This window comes from Xenopus laevis, chromosome 1L (assembly GCF_017654675.1).
Source record: "Xenopus laevis strain J_2021 chromosome 1L, Xenopus_laevis_v10.1, whole genome shotgun sequence".
NCBI lineage: Eukaryota > Metazoa > Chordata > Amphibia > Anura > Pipidae > Xenopus > Xenopus laevis.
In genome coordinates, this window is record NC_054371.1 from 14,831,778 (window position 1) to 14,853,258 (window position 21,481).

General features: G+C 42.8%; 1 protein-coding gene across 1 annotated transcript in view; it reads right to left on the bottom strand.

Annotated features, from left to right (window-relative positions):
• Nucleotides 1–21,266, bottom strand: part of adra1d.L (adrenoceptor alpha 1D L homeolog) — a 76,693-nt gene extending 55,427 nt beyond the window's left edge. The window contains exon 1 of the mRNA XM_018226972.2: nt 19,888–21,266. Within this exon, the coding sequence (XP_018082461.1) occupies nt 19,888–20,833 (946 nt within the window). The 5' untranslated portion in view covers nt 20,834–21,266. The remainder of the gene's footprint in view (nt 1–19,887) is intronic.
• Nucleotides 21,267–21,481: the final 215 nt, after the last annotated feature.

Here is a 21,481-nt window from a genome sequence, read left to right on the forward strand (position 1 = left end):
CGAAACAATGGGCGGCTTTATTCTAAATTATGGGGCTTGATAGGTCTTGCCGTGAAGTGGCTTGCCTCTATTGACTTAAAGGTATTATTATTATTATGAGCCGGAAATGATGGCTGTTGCTTGAGACTCCTAGTCAATTTGGTTAAGTAGCACTAGAAGACTAATCAACAGAGTGGGGGAGAAATATGGGTGAGAAATATGGGTGACTGTTAATGATGGGCGGATTTATAAGCCAGGCGCAATTCACAACGAATTCCCACGTTTTGCCACGGGCAAATAAATGCATGAAATTGCAGTGAATTTCCCCGTTTCGCCACCGGCGAATAAATGCAGCGAAAATTTAATGTGCATCAGATTGTCGTCGGTGTCAGAATTATCGGCAGCATCAAAAACATTTTCACTGGCGAATTTTCACTGCAATTTCGTGCATTTATTCGCCGGTGGCGAAACATGGAAATTCACTGCAATTTCATGCATATTTAGCCGGTGGCAAATGCGGAAATTCGTCATTTGGCAGTGTAAAAATTCAGCTTTTCGCAAATTCTTTGCCGTTTCACAAATTCCGTGGGAAATTCCACAATCTTTTTTGGCGAATCGAAACGGGAGAAATTCAGCCATCACTAGTGACTGTCCTTTATACTACAGGCCAGCTATAGGTAGGAAACAGAAACGTAAATAGACGCCCCCCTCGGTATGCCCGGAACTGGCCGGGAATAAGCGGCGCGCGAACTGCCGGGGGGCCCTGAGGGGGTGCGGGCCCTGGCCCGCTCGCACCCCCTGTTCCCCCGGTAGTTCCGCCACTGGTAGTAAACATCATGGCCCTTGGGAAAAGATGGAGAGAGTAGGGGACAGTAGAACAAGATGGAGCAGTAGTGTTGTCCAACTCAAGTTGTTGAAGTTCTACAAGTTGTCTCTTAACATGTGCCACTTACTGTTCGGCATTGTGCCTATTTATTTCATTGTTTTTTCCCCCTGTGTTGGTTGGATGTATGTGTTCCACATATGCAGCAGTACTATACACAGTATATATATATATATACACACACCTAAGTTCAACTAAATTGTGCCACCATTATCCTACATCTCAAGCAAAGGACTAGGTAGAACCAGATGCCGGGTCTGACTGGGACTCCTTGGGCCCACCGGAAAACATTTAGATGGAGTCAGTGGCAAATTATATAGAAGTTATATCAGTTTAGAGTAGAACCAAGAAAGGGCTGGTTGGAATTGCCAGAGACTAGGACCCACTGGGAGATCCACTACGATGGCAGCTGTTGAAGGTTTCCAAAACAAGTCAAAATTCTAAATGGTGCAAACATGGAGATAAGGAAACATAAATAAAAGGATAATCTAGAGTAGAGTTGACACCTTTGCTGTTGGCTAAACCCGAACCCGGGGGGCGGGGTAGATAACACTGAGGGTGGGACAGTGATGTAGGAACAGGCATGATGACATCAGAGTTGGGCACAGTGATGTTGGTGAGTTATGACACCAGGGCAAGGTATTACATCACTTAGATGCAACTGGCTGGATTTCTATCCAGTATACTCAATATTTTAAAGTGTTGATGCCCAGTTCAAAACCCCACAGGTGGCATCCCTATCTCTAGCTATATTCTGCTTGATGAGTAAGCCCAATCCTTTAATTACAGGTATGAGATCTATTATACAGAAATCAGTTATTTAAAAAGCTCTGAAATACAGCAATGCTAATTTTTTTTTTAAAAAAAAAATCACTTATTTTTGATTGTTTTGCTTTTTTTTGTATCTGTAATAATAAGAAATGAACTGTAATTGATAGTAACTAAGCCATGTTGAGGTGAGTATCTTAGTATTTAAATGCCTTTCATGTATTGGCAGATTATTGTTCGGGTTTCATAACAGAAAGTTCAGACCCGAACAGGCCTTATAAAAACCGAACAAACCAAACAGAAGGCAACCCTAATGTAGAGCTATTTATATATCTGAATGAGCAGCAGTGATCTACACCCCCAAGTGATATGCAGGTGGTCATAAATAGGCGACACATTCCTTATTTGTGCATATAAACCGTAATAATTAGATATGGACTCCATTATAAACTAGGCCAGTCTTCCTAACAGCGTGCGGCAGAGATTGCGAGTAGATGAGCAATAGTAGATTTACTATAAACGCTGCAGTGTTGTCTTCTCTGCAACCTTCTCATCCGGTGCTCAATAAACATTTCAAATACTCGCTGACTTGAGGAGTTTAAGGTGGAAACAAAACAATATTTTTGCAATAATACTCAATATTATGATGTTTTCAAGGAAATACTGGAAAAAATGTTCCACGGAGTGCTCTTCTGAGTTATTGACACAACCTTAAAGGGGTTGTTCACCTTTAAATTCACTTTAAGTATCATGTGGAGAGTGATATTCTGAGATAATTTACAATTGGTTTTCATTTTTTATTATTTGTGGTTTTTGAGTTATTTAGCTTTATATTTGCAGGAGGAGTTTATTCTGCCACTGTACTGGTAAGGCCCCATCTAGAATATGCCGTACAGTTTTGGTCTCCATCACTCAAACAGGACATTATTGTATTAGAGAGGGTACAGAGAAGGGCAACTAAGCTGGTAAAGGGAAAATCTTAGCTATGAGGAAAGACTGGCCAAATTGGGGATGTTCACGCTGGAGAAGAGGTGCTTAAGGGGTGATATGATAACTATGTATAAATATATAAGGGGATCATATAATAATCTCTCTAATGATTTATTTACCAGTAGGTCTTTCCAGCTGACACAAGGTCACCCATTCCGATTAGAAGAAAAGAGGTTCCAGCTAAATATTGGGAAGGGGTTTGTTACAGTGAGAGCTGTGAAGATGTGGAATTGTCTCCCCTGAATCAGGGGTACAGGCTGATACATTAGATAGGTATAAGAAGGGGTTGGATGATGTTTAGCAAGTGAGGGAATACAGGGATATGGAAGATAGCTCATTTTGGAGTCGAAAAGGATTTTTCCCCCTCTGAGGCAAATTAGAGAGACTTTAGAGGGTTTTTTGCCTTCCTCTGGATCAACTGGCAGTTAGGCAGGTTATATATACACATAAAGGAAAGTCTTCTTGCACTTGGGGGTGACAAATGTCAGGCAGCGCCAATGAATGTATTGACTTACCTGAAACACCGGGCTGGTGCTCCTATCAGCAGAAAACTGCACCGGCCCGGGGTTATACCGGTGAGCACCATGGAGCCATCCTCTTCTGGCTTCCTCTTTCTTCACGCGGCTGCGCATGAGCAGTAGAACGAAAAGCTAAACTTTAACTAAAAAGTTGGCTTTTTTGTTCTACTGCGCATGCGTCTGCCCCAGGAAATTTGAAGAAAGAGGAGGATGAAAGAGAAGCACTCCGTGGTGCTCACTGGAATAACCCCGGGCCGGTGTAGTTTTCTGCTTTCTGCAGCCTACAACATTTATTGGTCTCTGGATCTCAAGTAATGGTTTGCTTTTATCTAACACAGCGGAAATGGAAATGATAGAACCATTTGAAATAACCTAGAAACTATATAACACTGTAGCACCAAGGCATATTTTTTATGGGTTCTAAATAGGGATGTAGCGAACGTCGGAAAAAAAGTTCGCGAACATATTCGCGAACTTGCGCAAAAATGCGAGCGGTTCGCGAACGGTTCGCGAACCCCATAGACTTCAATGGGAAGGCGAACTTTAACATCTAGAAAAGACATTTCTGGCCAGAAAAATGATTTTAAAGTTGTTTAAAGGGTGCAACGACCTGGACAGTGGCATGCCAGAGGGGGATCAAGGGCAAAAATGTATCTGAAAAATCTGCCTGTGTGTGCTTGGAAGAGATAGTGTAGGGGGAGAGCTGTTAGTGATTTCAGGGACAGATGATAGTAAGTTTGCTGGCTAGTAATCTGCTTGATACTGCTCTGTATTGGAGGGACAGAAGTCTGCAGGGATTTGAGGGACATTTTAGCTTAGGTAGCTTTGCTGGCTAGTAATCTACTGTTCTCTTTAAACAACTGCCATACGTTGACCTTGTAGGCATTGTTTGCCCAGTTTTTTTGGACGCAGCCACTGAAGCACAGTTGCCAGAAAAAATATGCCATATAAATGCTGAAAATAGTCATTTTTCGCCATACGTTGACCTTGTAGACATTGTTTGCCCAGTTTTTTTGGACAGAATGTGAACAAGGTCACACAGCTAGATGGCGGGTTGAAGAAAACAGTGTGCAAATAATGCCTACAAGGCCAACGTATACACTACTACAGCGGTGGATACGGATTACGTAAAATATATGAATGCTGCTTGAAAAAAGTGACTCCGGTGTTTTTTCTGGAGACGGTAATATTATGGATATTTAGACAGAATGGGAACAAGGTCACACAGCTCGATGGCGGGTTGAAGAAAACAGTGTGCAAATAATGCCTACAAGGCCAACGTATACACTACTACAGCGGTGGATACGGATTACGTAAATATATGAATGCTGCTTGAAAAAAGTGACTCCGGTGTTTTTTCTGGAGACGGTAATATTATGGATATTTAGACAGAATGGGAACAAGGTCACACAGCTCGATGGCGGGTTGAAGAAAACAGTGTGCAAATAATGCCTACAAGGCCAACGTATACACTACTACAGCGGTGGATACGGATTACGTAAAATATATGAATGCTGCTTGAAAAAAGTGACTCCGGTGTTTTTTCTGGAGACGGTAATATTATGGATATTTAGACAGAATGGGAACAAGGTCACACAGCTCGATGGGGGGTTGAAGAAAACAGTGTGCAAATAATGCCTACAAGGCCAACGTATACACTACTACAGCGGTGGATACGGATTACGTAAAATATATTATGGCTGCTTGAAAAAAAGTGACTCCGGTGTTTTTTCTGGAGACGGTAATATTATGGATATTTAGACAGAATGTGAACAAGGTCACACAGCTCGATGGCGGGTTGAAGAAAACAGTGTGCAAATAATGCCTACAGGGCAAATAATGCCTAAAAGGTCAACTTATACACTACTACAGCGGTAGTAAAATAAAAAAAAGTAAAATAAAAAAAAAATGAATATTAAAAAAAAAAATTAAAGTTGGTGCTGCTGAACTACTAGGAGCAGCAGATTAGCACACCAGTCCCACTCCCCAACACTGCTAGACTAATAGCACTGGGCTCTTATAGTAGTAGTAGTAGTAGTAGTAGTAGTAAAACAACAAAAAAATAAATAAAAGCAGTCCTTACAAGGACTACTGTTATTGCAGCAGTCAGCAGATGAGATCAGAAGCAGGACAGCTGCCCACTGCAGCTACATACAGAGCACTGCAGTAGAAGGTAGATTACTAGCCAGCAAAGCTACCTAAGCTAAAATGTCCCTCAAACCCCTGCAGACTTCTGTCCCTCCAATAACAGAGCAGTATCAAAACGATTACTAGCCAGCAAACTTTCAACTGTCCCTGAAATCACTAACAGGCAGCAGCTCTCTCCCTACACTATCTCTTCAGCACACACAGGCAGAGTGAAAAAACGCTGCAGGGCTTCGGTTTTTATAGGGAAGGGGAGTGGTCCAGGGGAGAGCTTCCTGATTGGCTGCCATGTACCTGCTGGTCTGGGGTGAGAGGGCAAAAAAAAGCGCCAACAATGGCGAACCCAAAATGGCGAACGTCGCGCGACGTTCGCGAACTTCCGGCGAGCGCGAACACCCGATGTTCGCGCGAACAAGTTCGCCGGCGAACAGTTCGCGACATCTCTAGTTCTAAATACTTTGGGAGATTAAACTGGAATGTCCTGCTTGAATGAACAAGTCACCACTTGTTGTGTTCTGCAATGGTCGCCAGGTACATAAAGGCAAACATCAAACCGGTTTCTACCGTGGCCACCAAATAAATGGCTTGTGCGCTAGAATAAAATATCCTGATATTGCTGGACATCGACAAAACTGTACCCATGAGGCATGTGGACTATAGGAGTCTCGTTTCTAAGGTATGATAGAGTTACCCTACTCATGTTCCCACTAAGCACTTTGGCCTACTAATGGTATGATCTACACATGACTTCCTAATGCCTTGCTTCCCTTGGTGCTCCTGGAGTTCAAGCTCTAAAAGATGCCCAAACTAAGGACTTGTCAGGAGAAGTCCATATGCTGCCCACCTTCTTCTCATGAAGATCATTGTCCTGCTACCTCCTTTCTACCTGTTCTCAAAAGCCCTCCGATAACTAATACTGGCCAATCAGACCTTGAACTTCCCCAACACTCTAAGGGGCAGATTTATTAAGGGTCGAACAGTAAATTTGAATTGTTTTTTGGTGTAAAAACTCACACGTTCAAATTTTAATCCCCCAATTCTAATGTAAATTCGAATGTGAGATTTATCACACCTTGACCATTCAAATATTTGCCACCTAAAGCCTACCGAGTTCATTTACAAGTCCATGGCAGAAGTCCGTTGAACAACATGAAGATGTTAATTGCCTTCCTGACATTCGAGTTTTTTTCGGAGGGAAAACTCGTTTCGAATTTCGATTCAAATTCTATTCGAATTTTCAGGTTGGGACTATTCGATCGAATATTGGACGTTCAAATTTTTTTTTAAATAACCTTGAGTCGTGAGTATATTAAAATTTACAAGAGTAAAAAAAATACAAAATTCGAAATTCGACCTTTGATAAATGTGCCCATAAAACTATCTAGTACCTACTGCACCAAGTAATATTAGCTAATGTGTACTTGTACCAAGGCAATGGCATTCTTGTGAAAGGCAATTACAATGGACAGCCAGACCAAACCAAAAAAACTTGTAGGGGTTCATGTTACAGAATTTGCCAGCCTTTAATCCCTGTAGTTTGCTGTCATGGCAATTTTAACAATCTGATGGGCCTTTAGAAAAATAAGTCTTCAACCTTTTCTAATCTGGAATGTGGCTGCCAAATTGTGAAGGAAATAGAGAATGTTCCTGTGAATAAGTATTGTTTAGCCACACAAATAATATATTTGTCTATGGGTATATATGTACAGTATATATAAAGAGGATAATGTACCCCCTACTGTAAATGATAAGGAATTAGAAGTCACTGAGGGGTTGTTCTGTGACCATATAAAGGCACAAGGCTGCAGGCTGAGTTATACAGGGAACTCTGACTATCACTCATGTATTATAAGGGATAATGTACCCCCTACTATAAATGATAAGGATATTAGAAGTCACTGAGGGGTTGTTCTGTGACCATATAAAGACACAAGGCTGCAGGCTGAGTTATACAGGGAACTCTGAGTATCACTCATGTATTATAAGGGATACTGTACCCCCTACTGTAAATGATAAGGATATTAGAAGTCACTGAGGGGTTGTTCTGTGACCATATAAAGGCACAAGGCTGCAGGCTGAGTTATACAGGGAACTCTGAGTATCACTCATGTATTATAAGGGATAATGTACCCCCTACTGTAAATGATAAGGATATTAAAAGTCGCTGGGGAGTTTAATGAAGAGAGAACCAGTCTGGCTGCAGTACAGTAATACAATGAACTTTTAAAATGCATCAATAAGTGACGGAAAACAAAAGGTCAATATTAAATTCTGTATTTATGGGATGATGAAATGATGTGATGACAGTTTTCCTTACAATCCCTCAAGTGCTTATCAGATTATATATGAGCTATTACAAGATTATTAATGACGTATTTTTATTTTCAGAATGCCGGGACTGCCAGCTTGGCACTGAGTGAAAGAGAACCCACGGCTCAGCGGAATCACAAATCATCCCCAGTCTGGTTCATTATCCGGAGCCTTGAGTTATTGGGGAGCCAAACTGGAATTTCAAAGCAAATGCGGAATCTTCTGAAACATCATTGATTAGAACAAGGCAGACTTAGGAACAGAGACAGATGTTTCCATGCCCTGCGCTACACGCATACGTTCCCAATTACACCCGGCTGTCTGTTTAACCACCGCAATATGAATTCATGCATCCAGGTGTAAACAGCCAGCTAATAACTAGTGCACATATATAATGGGTCTCTGAACTCTAATTGATCCTAGTTTAATGGCTTAGTACATGGGAATACATATGATAGACAAACATTTAGGGTATCTGTTATTTACTGAATAAATAAGCAAACCCAGGGGCTGTTCCTGCTGAATTGTGCTTAGTACAGGGAATACCTATGCTGCCATAGTTTTATGGGATCTCTCTGTATAGACTATGAGCAAACTTAGGGACTGTTCCTGCTGAATTGTGCTTGGTACAGAGGAATACCTATGCTGCCATAGTTTTATGGGATCTCTCTGTACAGACTATGAGCAAACTTAGGGGACTGTTCCTGCTGAATTGTGCTTAGTACAGGGAATACCTATGCTGCCATAGTTTTATGGGATCTCTCTGTACAGTTTATGAGCAAATTTAGGGGCTGTTCCTGCTGAATTGTGCTTAATACAGGGAATACCTATGCTGCCATAGTTTTATGGGATCTCTCTGTACAGACTATGAGCAAACTTAGGGGACTGTTCCTGCTGAATTGTGCTTAGTACAGGGGAATACCTATGCTGACATAGTTTTATGGGATCTCTCTGTACAGACTATGAGCAAACTTAGGGGACTGTTCCTGCTGAATTGTGCTTAGTACAGGGGAATACCTATGCTGCCTAGTTTTATGGGATCTCTCTGTACAGACTATGAGCAAACTTAGGGACTGTTCCTGCTGAATTGTGCTTAGTACAGAGGAATACCTATGCTGCCATAGTTTTATGGGATCTCTCTGTACTGTCTGTTGTACTATGCCAGTCTTTCTCTATAGTAATCAGAATTCCTGATGAACACTTTTGCACTTGGACACTTTTTATTGCACCTCCTCTTATACCCCCAGCCTTTTGGCACCTGATGATTAAACAATTTTTAAAATCCAGCTGAGGCTGGGGCAGTGGAAAGCATTTTTTTTAAATCTATTTATTCTTTTACCTTTTTATAGAGGTACCATAGCTCGCTTTTGGCAATTGCATTTTTGGATCAGGTGCACTAGGTTCCGGGTTAAATTCATGGGAGTAGGGGGGGGAATGTGTGGCTATTAGGTTCCTTATCCCCCACAACTCTGGACCTACAAGGGTGCACTTTGCTGCTGAAAATCTCCAATGGGCATAACCAATGAAGTCCATTGGTTATGCCCACCCCCTGAAGGCTTCTGGGTTGGAAGGGAAGGGACAAAGGACCCCCAGCCTTGTAGTTAAGGGGGTCTGCAAGCCTTTGCTTTCTGCGTGTCTATTAGCCGGGGAGGTCGGGGATAAAGGCAGTGTCTGTAGCTTATGCAAAGAAGAGTCTAAAGAACTCGGAAAGAACCCGGAAGTTTAGTACCTTTTTTAATGTCGTACACCCTCCTGCAGATAGGGTTGCCAACTTTCCTGGAAAAAAATACCGGCCTTCCTATACATTTATCTTTTTTCCTTATGAATAACATTGGGATCAACCATCATTTTTACCGGCCAGGTGGCAACCCTACCTGCAGACCACTAGGAACTGTGTGAAAGCCAGGTACGAGGTTTTGGGTGCAACTGCCTAGTTTTCACTGCAGTTTCAGCTCAATGGGCTTGGCCACAGATAATACCGTACAAAACAAATTTTCTTACGATATTCGGTGCGTGAATGGTGGTAAAAGAGCCGACCGATATCGGCAGAAGACTTGGATATTGTAAATCGGGCAGGACAGAAAATTTTGATTGGTCGCCTTTGAAGGAACTCAAACATCGGCCATTGTTAGTGCTGAATTGTCAGATACAGGTAGAATTCTATTGTTTCTTTATGTATATCTGACCATTCAGCTTTCCGCGTGTGTATTGAAACTAACAATCTTTCTTGGAAAGATCTTTTCCAAGAAAGATCATAATTGTTACATCTATGGCCGCCTAAATGCGTCTACCTTCAATTATCCTGCAACTCCATTAGAGATGAATACGAATTATTTCATCTGCTCTGCGGCACCAGCTCAAACGCCCCCAGAAATGATGGTTAATTCAGATTTCCCAACTGCCCTTGTGATTGACAGTCGTCTCATACAGGCGCCTCCTGTTCCCTTCCGATCATATCAGCTCTGGATCTCAAACTCGGATTAACATCAGCATGGTGTTGGGTGGGGGTAATGTGTGCGTCTCCAAAAGAAACAAGATTTGCCATTCTGTGTTTTCTTTATTAATTCCTAGAGACCCAAGCGTAACATTTAGGTAAACGTAGAAATCCCAACTCTGCGCCTTTATGATTAGGTTAAGCTGAAAGGTAAATACATGTGATAATAGATTCCATTTGTGTGCCCATGAATGTATACTCGTTACTGACATACATCATTGTGTTCCTCTACAGAAGGAAAGTGTAATGTGACATAGTGGAAATAGTGGAAACAAATAAAGCAACATGGGTTTAGTAGCAGGGAAACACAACAAGCAGGTGAGGGACAAGAGATAAGCAGGGCAATTACTTGTATTTATAACAATGAGCTTTTGGGGAGGTGTTTGAACTGCCCCTCCATATAGTGGGAGCCCCAAAGTTTTCTTTTTGCAGGGCTCGTATCAATTATTATGCCATTCCTCTATGCGGAAAGTGTCTTGGACAGAATTGAACCTGCGACTCCAACCCTGCAAGGCAGCCACGGTCACTGCTGAGACAACATGACAACGAGAACAAGTCAGTAACAGTGAGATTAAAGGGAAACTATATAATTGCACTTTTTAGGGAAATGGAACCAAAGCAATTTGTAACCCGGATAAATCTCCCCATTGGCCCTTTTTGCAAGGAAAGGAGATTGTAAGATATTTCAGCCATAAGTCATGACAAATACAAGCTCTGCAGGGAGAGTGTGCGACACTAATCTGTAACTGCCGAGAGTTGTGCGACTTGTGTGACTTTATTCTCTTCTAGGGATGTAGCGAACTGTTCTGCGGCGAACTTGTTCGCGCGAACTTCGACTGTTCGCGTCCGCCGAATGTTCGCGAACGTCGCGCGACGTTCGCCAATTGGTGTTCGCGTTCGATTCGAAGTAAAATTTCGTTCGACCATTCGACCATTCGATCGCTAAAATCGAACGATTTCCATTCGTTCGAACGATTATAAGCATTCGATTGAATGAAATCATTCGATCGAATAGCTTCGATCGTTCGATTCGAACGAAAATCCTTCGATCGAACGAATAAAATCCTTCGATCGAACGATCGAACGATTTTATCGAGCGTTCGAAGTTCGCGAACCGTTCGCGAACTGTTCGCTTTTTTTGCCGGTGTTCGCGAACGGCGTTCGCGAACACATTGACGGCGGTTCGCTACATCCCTATTCTCTTCTACAGAAATGTTCTGTTACCTGATGTACCGCTAAACGCAATGCTGGGCCTCACCTGCTGGCAGGATAAATAAGACTCACTGTGAACAAAGTTCCTGGGAAAGATCCATGGAAATACACTGTGTAACAGTCACACAATCCCTTGCCAGCCAGCACTGCACTCACGTCTCCAGCTCTCAGCTACATTTATTTTTCTTGCTCTTTCCACTGAGCATTGCATGTTGCACCCTGAGGCTCACTCTATATGCAGCACTGCATGGAAAAGGGGGGCTACTTAAGTGGGGGCTCATGGGTAATACCTTGTAAAGTCCATAGGCAGACTGCGTTAGGTTCTGCTGGGATTCAAGCCGGGCACCTTTGGGTTTCTGGTTTCATGCCTTACCTTTCAGCCAGGTGAGTAGCCTGCAGGCTGGCTCACTATTTATTACCTGACCTTTGCAGCCCTAGCCCAGCAGCAGCCTGATTGGTGGGTTGGGGTCAGCCAATCAGGGCCCTATTTAAGGCTAGCCCTCCTCACTCATCTTGCTCTGCATGGCCCTCCTTGTTCCTGCTCCAGTCCCTGTCCCTGCTCCAGTCCCTGTTCCTGCTCCAGTCCTTGTTTTTGTTCCAGTCCTTGTTCCTGATCCTTCTCCAATCCCTGTTCCTGCTCCAGTCCTTGTTTCTGATCCAGTCCTTGTTCCTGCTCCAGTCCCTGCTCCAGTCCTTGTTCCTGCTCCAGTCCTTGTTTCTAATCCAGTCCTTGTTCCTGCTCCAGTCCTTGTTTCTAATCCAGTCCTTGTTCCTGCTCCAGTCCCTGTTCCTGCTCCAGTCCATGTTCCTGCTCCAGTCATTGTTGCTGCTCCAGTCCCTGTACCTGCTTCAGGCTGTGTTCCTGCTCCAGTCCCTGTTCCTGCTCCATTCATTGTTCCTGCTCCTGTCCATGGTCCTGCTCCAGTCCTTGTTTCTGTTCTATGCCCTCTTCGTCCTGTCCAGTTCAGTTCTGGCACTTCGCTCTCATCACCCTTTTCCTGCCCTTCATTTCTGTTTCCAGTAGTCACATACAGCTCCTGACTCAAGGACTCAACCTTCCCACCTCTGCCTCCACAGCGCCCCCTAACCTCACCCATGACAGACAGGTGTGCTGGGCACGCAATGCATTGGGGAGCTCTGTAGTTATATGGAAGCCATGAAGTAACGGGGTCCATTGACCCACCATGAGCTGCACTTTGTACTTTTAACTACATTTTTTCATCCCACACAATCTCAGCACATCTTATACCTTTATACATTGGCTCTAAGGGGAACAAAAGGGTAACTAAGCCCGAGGTCTGAAGTCCAGCCAATAAGGTCCCAGATCTTCTAGGACAACTGATTTCCCTAAAATAACTGAAAACAGGTGAGTGGAGGAGACGGAACATAAGAAAAGACAAAATGAGGTGTCTGGGAGTTGTGTCTCTAGCTAAGATAATACTTACATGTGCAGCCACATTTACTGTAAGTGCAAAGTGCTAAAATCCCCCAAAGCACAATTTCCATCAGCCCCAGATTTTGAGCAAAGTTTTGGGGGAAGCCATTGGAAAAGTTGTGGTTCCATTATTCTCTTTGTCAGTGCAGTTGCAAATGAAGCTCAAGTGCCCTCATGCATGTGCAGCCCAACATGACATTAGCGTGTGATACATTCGGTGCAAATCAGTTGCATGTTTAGGTGCTACATGCAAAGAGAGCCCTGGACTCACTTCCACAAGGCAGGGTTTAATTTTCAGGTACTCTGAAAGCACTGCATGAGCCATAACCCTTGTAGCTGCCCCTTTAATGGGCTATATAATTGTATTTGATATTCTAGCATAGGTATTCCCATGTACTAAGCACAATTCAACAGGAACAGTCCCCTAGGTTTGTTCGTAGTCTGTACAGAGAGATCCCATAAAACTATGGCAGCATAGGTATTCCCTGTACTAAGCACAATTCAGCAGGAACAGTCCCCTAAATGTGTTCATAATCTGTACAGAGAGATCCCATAAAACTATGGCAGCATAGGTATTCCCTGTACTAAGCACAATTCAGCAGGAACAGTCCCCTAAGTTTGCTCATAGTCTGTACAGAGAGATCCCATAAAACTATGGCAGCATAGGTATTCCCTGTACTAAGCACAATTCAGCAGGAACAGTCCCTAAGTTTACTCATAGTCTGTACAGAGAGATCCCATAAAACTATGGCAGCATAGGTATTCCCTGTACTAAGCACAATTCAGCAGGAACAGTCCCTAAGTTTACTCATAGTCTGTACAGAGAGATCCCATAAAACTATGGCAGCATAGGTATTCCCTGTACTAAGCACAATTCAGCAGGAACAGCCCCCTAAGTTTGCTCATAGTCAGTACAGAGAGATCCCATAAAACTATGGCAGCATATGTATTCCCCTGTACTAAGCACAATTCAGCAGGAACAGCCCCTAAATTTGCTCATAGTCTGTACAGAGAGATCCCATAAAACTGTGTCAGCATAAGTATTCCTCTGTACTAAGCACAATTCAGCAGGAACAGCCTCTAAGTTTGCTCATAGTCTGTACAGAGAAATCCCATAAAACTATGGCAGCATAGGTATTCCCTGCTATAGATAAAAGCATTCAGGTACTACAACTGTACTGTAACAATGTACAATACTATATAAACAAAATTATAAAAAAAGAATCATTTATTGCATTGCATGATATGGGTGTGTTAATGGGGTGGTTCGCCTTTAAAGGGGTTGTTCACCTTCCAAACACTTTTTCCAATTCAGTTGTTTTTAGATTGTTCCCCAGAAATAAAGACTTTTTACAATTACTTTCCATTATTTATTTTTTACTGTTTTTCCAAAATCTAAGTTGAATGTTTGTGTCTCTGATGTTTCAGGTGCAGACTCTAAACAGTCACAATTTACAACATTGAGTTGATCCATTTCTCAGCAGCATCTCTGGAGTATGAACAACTATTGTATCAAGTCTAACAGCTGCCTGTAATGAATCCCAGAGATTCTGCTCAGCAGGGACAAAGATATGAAATGTATCAACTAAATGTATCCATTTAGAACAGTTTACAGGGTCGGCGACCCCCCTCCCAGAGCTGCTTCAGAAGATGAAAAATTACACTTCAATATTAGAAAAACGGTCACACATAGAAAATAGAAAGCCATTGGAAAAAGTCAGTATTTCTGGTGATCTATCTGAAACCAACTAGTTGTTTGAAGGTGAACCGCCCCTTTAAGTTAACTTTTAGTATATGAATTCTAAGCAACCTTTCAATTGGTCTTCACTATTTAATTGTTATACTGTTTTAGTTATTTGAGTTATTCTTCTGACTCTTTCCAGTATTTAAATGGGGTCACTGACCCCATCTAAAAACAAATCCTCTGTAAGGCTACACATTTATTGTTATTGCTACTTTTTATTCCTCAGGCCTCTCCTATTCATATTCCAGTCTCTTATTCAAATCAATGTATGGTTGCTAGGGGAATTTGGTCCCTAGAATATCACTCTCTACATCATACTAAAAGTTAATGTAAAGGTGAACAACCCATTTAAGGCTTATTTATACAATAAAAAAAGTGAATAGGCGAAAGACATTGCTTTTACTTTACATGCAGAAATCAGTCCCCCCCCCCACTGAGTATTTCTATTACATGTTCAGGCTTCAGGAGTCGCAAGGTATCAGGAGATTCTGTAATAAACGGCAGGTGAGATATAGTGTGAGATACAATTTACAGCTCCAGATAAAGGAAACAACTTATTATCTTCTTACTGGTTCTGTTCTGCACAGAGAAATGTGTCTGTAATGTTTGTTTTGTGGCCCCATGTGGTGTTTAAGGTTTAGGGGGGCCTATGGTAAAGTATCCTGTGTTTCACCCCATTATTTATAATTGGCACCCCTTTTGGCTAAGTCTGAAGGCCAGTTAGGGGGATATTTGGGGTGAGTGTTTATTTGTGCCCTGGGTACCCCTGGAACTATAGCAGGGTGACTGTTACCCCAATGTTTCTATATATCTGTAACCTTGTTATGAGCTAAGGGGGCCCAGCCTGAAGGTCAGTTAGGGGGAGATTTGGGGTGAGTGTTTATTTGTACCCTGGGTACCACTGGAACTATAGCAGGGTGACACCCCAATGTTTCTATATATCTGTAACCTTGTTATGAGCTAAGGGGGCCCAGTCTGAAGGTCAGTTAGGGGGAGATTTGGGGTGAGTGCTTATTTGTGCCCTGGGTACCCCTGGAACTATAGCAGGGTGACACCCCAATGTTTCTATATATCTGTAACCTTGTTATGAGCTAAGGGGGCCCAGTCTGAAGGTCAGTTAGGGGGAGATTTGGGGTGAGTGCTTATTTGTGCCCTGGGTACCCCTGGAACTATAGCAGGATGACTGTTACCCCAATGTTTCTATATATCTGTAACCTTGTTATCAGCTAAGGGGGCCCAGTCTGAAGGCCAGTTAGGGTGAGATTTGGGGTGAGTGCTTATTTGTGCCCTGGGTACCCCTGGAACTATAGCAGGGTGACACCCCAATGTTTCTATATATCTGTAACCTTGTTATGAGCTAAGGGGGCCCAGTCTGAAGGTCAGTTAGGGGGAGATTTGGGGTGAGTGCTTATTTGTGCCCTGGGTACCCCTGGAACTATAGCAGGGTGACACCCCAATGTTTCTATATATCTGTAACCTTGTTATGAGCTAAGGGGGCCATTCTGAAGGTCAGTTAGGGGGAGATTTGGGGTGAGTGCTTATTTGTGCCCTGGGTACCCCTGGAACTATAGCAGGGTGACACCCCAATGTTTCTATATATCTGTAACCTTGTTATGAGCTAAGAAGGAGAACTGGATCCACAGGGCCCCGAACCCCACAAAATGAATAACCCTTTAATTTGCCCAGGCTAACACATACTGATAGGTGTAGTTCAACAGATGCCAGAGTGACACAGATTGCCACTGACAATAAGATCATTAAATAAACTTTTTCTTTACTACACAGGGTTCAAGAAAAAGTTGCTTTCAATGTTACTAGTGTTTGTGCAGAGGAGGTAAGTAAAATAAAGTCCCAGGCCGAGGTGTTGCAGAATATGAAATGATAGGATAACAGCGGCACTAACAACTATAATACACAGGTACCTGCAGGATCACATTACTGGCTGGGCTGCGGTCACAAATCCAATTAACACTTACCTCCCATATATTTCAGGCAAATACTCCATCCTGAGGGCTGCTGTGGGCTCCCTGCTATAAATCAGCTCTGAAGCCTCTATGTTTCCAGCACTGAGAACCCTCCTTGTATAGAAACAGTTTGTTTTTTGGAACAGTTTGCTGAAGGCAGGTGAACCCCCTGTTTCATCTCATTTACCCAATCTATGGGCAGCAGTTTATATTCAGTGTATGGGATACAGTTAATACTCAGGGAACATATTATATTGGATCCATTTAATACTCAGGACACATACTGTATTGGATCCCGCTAATACTCAGGGTACATATTATATTGGACACAGTTAATACTCAGGGCACATATTATATTGGATCCAGTTAATACACATATTATATGGGATCCAGTTAATTCTCAGGGCACATATGATATTGGATCCAGTTAATACTCAGGGCACATATTATATTGGACCCAGTTAATACTTAGGGCACATATTATATTGGATCCAGTTAATACTCATGGCACATATTATATGGGATCCAGTTAATACTCAGGGCACATATTATATTGGACCCAGTTAATACTAAGGGCACATATTATATGGGATCCAGTTAATACTCAGGGCACATATTATATTGGATCCAGTTAATACTCAGGGCACATATTATATTGGATCCAGTTAATACACATATTATATGGGATCCAGTTAATTCTCAGGGCACATATGATATTGGATCCAGTTAATACTCAGGGCACATATTATATTGGACCCAGTTAATACTCAGGGCACATATTATATGGGATCCAGTTAATACTCAGGGCACATATTATATTGGATCCAGTTAATACTCAGGGCACATATTATATTGGATCCAGTTAATACTCAGGGCACATATTATATGGGATCCAGTTAATACTCAGGGCACATATTATATTGGATCCAGTTAATACTCAGGGCACATATTATATGGGATCTAGTTAATACTCAGGGCACATATTATATTGGATCCAGTTAATACTCAGGGCACATATTATATTGGATCCAGTTAATACTCAGGGCACATATCCTTCCCCAACAGTCACATTGCCTACAATGTCAATATACCTGCTTTTGTTCATGGCTTGTACCCAACAAATGATGTACATGAGTAATCATATATATATAATACATGTGCAGCCAATTGTGTTATTACCATATTTGCTGGAAGTAGGCTCAACATATCAACTACTCTTTCATTCAGTTCCAATTCCTAATTATGATCGTAAGCTTTCTATGATATCATTAGTCTTGCCCCTATACATTTCTGCCTGGTTGTACAAAATTAGCCTCCTGATGTTACAATTCTCACACAACACAATATCCGCCGAGCCATTAGCAACAACCCCCTGTAGGACACTGCCAAATACAGTTTAATTACCAGCACTTCCCAGATCCTCTAGTCTGTGTGAAATGAGAAGTCGAGCAGAAGCTCTGCATTTCGTTACCAGATATCAGCTGATGGAAGGATCCTGAGCTCGGCTGTTTACACAATAAAAGGGCAATGTTAGTGTTTGGGTCAGTTGACCTTTATTCTGAATAAACAAGTCAAGCAATATCCTGCCCAGAGAATGATCCCTCTCTGCACCCGCTGAGAGCTTGTTTGTGTTCCCTTCCACCCTCCAACCTAAACAAATCAATTACCCCTACGAAAGAGACTCTCTAGCTCTCATTCTTTGATAATCCTCCCGAGGGATCGGGCAGATACATCCCAGGAATTTACTGTGTATCTGTGATCCCCGCGTCCTCTCTCTGCCCAGAGCCAGAAACACGTTGGTAAATAGCCCAATAGTCCCCTAAGGAATGTTGTCAGATATTTCCAAGTATCCAGGGGCAGTAAATTGAATGGTCAGGGGAAAAAAACAATTGTGGACTTGCTACAACCATGAGAAGCAGTAGCTCCTGATATAACTGGGAGGTATAGTTCAGCCATGTGTGACTCCTGATCCCCTCCGAGTCCTTTTGTTACTTATATGTGACCCGGTAACCCGAAAACTACAAAAAGTGTCACATGTATCACTATGCTTTCTTCTACATTGTGTATGTGGCCCCTTTTGAATATCTGTGGCCCTCACTGAATTGTATCCCTTTAGCTTGTTCCTCCATGACACTAGAATCATTTAACCAACTTTTCAACCACATTTTTCTTTTTTACTTTTTCTTGCAGGAGGCAGTAAAATTGAATGTGAGAATTCTATCTTGTTGCTAAGGTCACTTTCCCTAGCAACCAGGAAACACATTGCAAGTAAGGCTACATTTGTATCCCAATGATTTAGTATTCGCCTGTTTTGAAATAAACGCAGACCTTCTCCTGTACTATACATCTTCCTGACTGGCAATCAGGTTGCTACGGTCAGTAACCTTAGCAACTAAATACAGACTTCCAAACTGGAGGCTGCATGACTAAAACCACTAAACAGAAATAGCACAATCGATTTTTAAGTAAAAGAATAAAATAATAAAGCCAAGACCATGCCCGGACTGGCAATCTGTGGGTTCTGGCAAATGCCATAGGGACTGTCAGATGCCATAGAAAGTCACTATTTAGTGGGCTGGTGGGGAGCTGTTTGGGTCTCTCTGTAATTGGAATGCCAGGACCTATTTTGACTCCCAGTCCAAACCTGGCAAAGACCAACTGCATGCTGGTAAGACAAAGAAACCTCATCAGTACCTTGTGACACCTGAGAGACAACAACACACACATATACTGTACCTTTAAATAAACTAGTAAGTAACAATAAAAACACTTGTTAGAGCCCCAAACCCCTAAAAAATGTAAGGATTGGGTACATTTACCCTTTAAACCTCTGATGACAGTTTGCTAAAAAAAATTTAAGGATTGGGTACATTTACCGTTTAACCCTTGATGACAGTTTGCTAAAAAATGTAAGGATTGGGTACATTTACCTTTAATCCTCTGATGGCAGTTTTCTAAACAAAAAAATTTAAGGATTGGGTACATTTACCCTTTACTCCTCTGATGGCAGTTTGGTAAAAAAAAAAATGTAAGGATCTGGTACATTTACCCTTTAATCCTCTGATGGCAGTTTTCTAAACAAAAAAATGTAAGGATCTGGAACATTTACCCTTTAATCCTCTGATGGCAGTTTTCTAAATAAAAATGTAAAGATTTGGTACATTTACCCTTTACTCCTCTGATGGCAGTTTTCTAAACAAAAAAAATGTAAGGATTGGGTATGGGTACATTTACCCTTTACTCCTCTGATGTCCGTTGTTCTTCTGCAACAACACACAAACGCTAAACGAAAACCGCAAACGCTAAAAGAATACTGTCGCGATCGCAATCATTGAATACGCGAACTGTCGCAATACAGAAATCGCGAACCTGCCGCACAAATTTATTAGTGAGTCGGAAAGTGTCGCAGGAGGGGAAGACATTATATACAACTAAAGAGACTTACCCAGGGGCAGTATAAAGAAGAAGGGGAGCCAGCAGAGGATGAACACCCCAACTACGATCGCCAAGGTCTTGGCAGCCTTCTTCTCCCTGGAGAATTTGAGGAGTCGGACGGACAAGGAGCTCCTGAAGGTTTGTCCCTTGTTGTTGTTCCTGGTACTCGAGCCCGACTCCTCCAAGACACTTCTGCAGTGGATCCTGAGCACCACCTCCATGGACTTGTTCCTCTCCTTCTTCACTCCAGCCTCCAGGCTCTTGGTTGTCCTCCTGGCCACAATGTAGACTCTGAAGTACATGACCAGGATGACCAAGAGGGGCAGATAGAATGAGAAGAGAGAAGAAAAGAGAGCGTATCCCGGCTCCTCGGTGATACTACACTGACTGTCATCTGGAGGTGGAGGCTCCTTCCAGCCCAGGAGAGGTCCGATGGAAATGACCATAGAGGACAACCAAAGCAGGATGAGGATGACCACCGCTTTCTTCTCGGTCATGATGGTGGGATACTTCAATGAGTATTTCACCCCAACGTACCGGTCTATAGAAATGACGCAGAGGCTCATGATAGAAGCGGTGCAACAAAGGACGTCAACCGCAGCCCAAATGTCGCAGAAGATCCTTCCAAAAGCCCAGAAGCCCAGAACCTCCAGGGTGGCAGAGAAAGGCAGCACCGTGGTGCTCAGCAGGAGATCGGCGATGGCCAGGTTGACTATAAAGTAGTTGGTGACTGTCTGCAACTGCCTGTTGCAAGCCACCGACAAGATGACCATGATGTTGCCCACAATGGCGAAGAGGATGAAGACCGCCAGGAAGACCCCGACACTCAACGCTGGAAGGTCCACGGCCAAGTTCAAGGAGGTCTCGTTGGTATAGTCCTCAGTCTCATTGTCTCCCTTGATGTGGGGTTCTGTGTGGTTCCCCAAACTGTCATTGGTCAGGTCTGTAAAAGTCATGTTAATACTCCATGGAATGGGGTTCAGTAAGTCATTCTTGTTGTAGGGTGCTCCTTCCCTCTCCCCTTCTTATCTTCTTTTTCCCAGACAACATCTCAGCAAAGTCCCTGCTGGGCCAGTCATTGACTTCCACTTGGTAGCACATTCTCCAGCCTTCACAGAGGCCAAGAGAGGCTCGTGGGAGGAGAAACCTCTCAGCTCAGGAGTGTGGGGGGTACTTGTCTCCTCCAGCAACTGCAATTGCGACTCCTCCCCAACCTTCTTAGGTGGATGGTAGATCCTCTTGCCTGTCCTGCTGCCTGCGGAGCTCCTGGAGTTCAAGGTAGAGCAGAGGACAACCTGATAGGGCTCCACTTTCCATCACCTCCCAGCGCTGCATTTGCTTTGGGAAAACTCAGCATGAATGGGAGAAAGAGTCTTCCTCACTGTAATTCATTCACTTAGCCAGGTCTCCTCCTCCTCTTTCTTTGCTGTTCTCTGATAAAAATAGTTCTTGCAAAATCCTTGTCTGACATTAGAGGGCAGCAGAGGGACACTTTTTTTTTGTGTGGAATTCTAAAAAGAGAATTTTTAGATTAAGGTTTGTCTGGTCGCTGATAATCTTTAGGGGGGAGGGTTAGGAGATCTGATTTCTATTTAGCCTGCTGC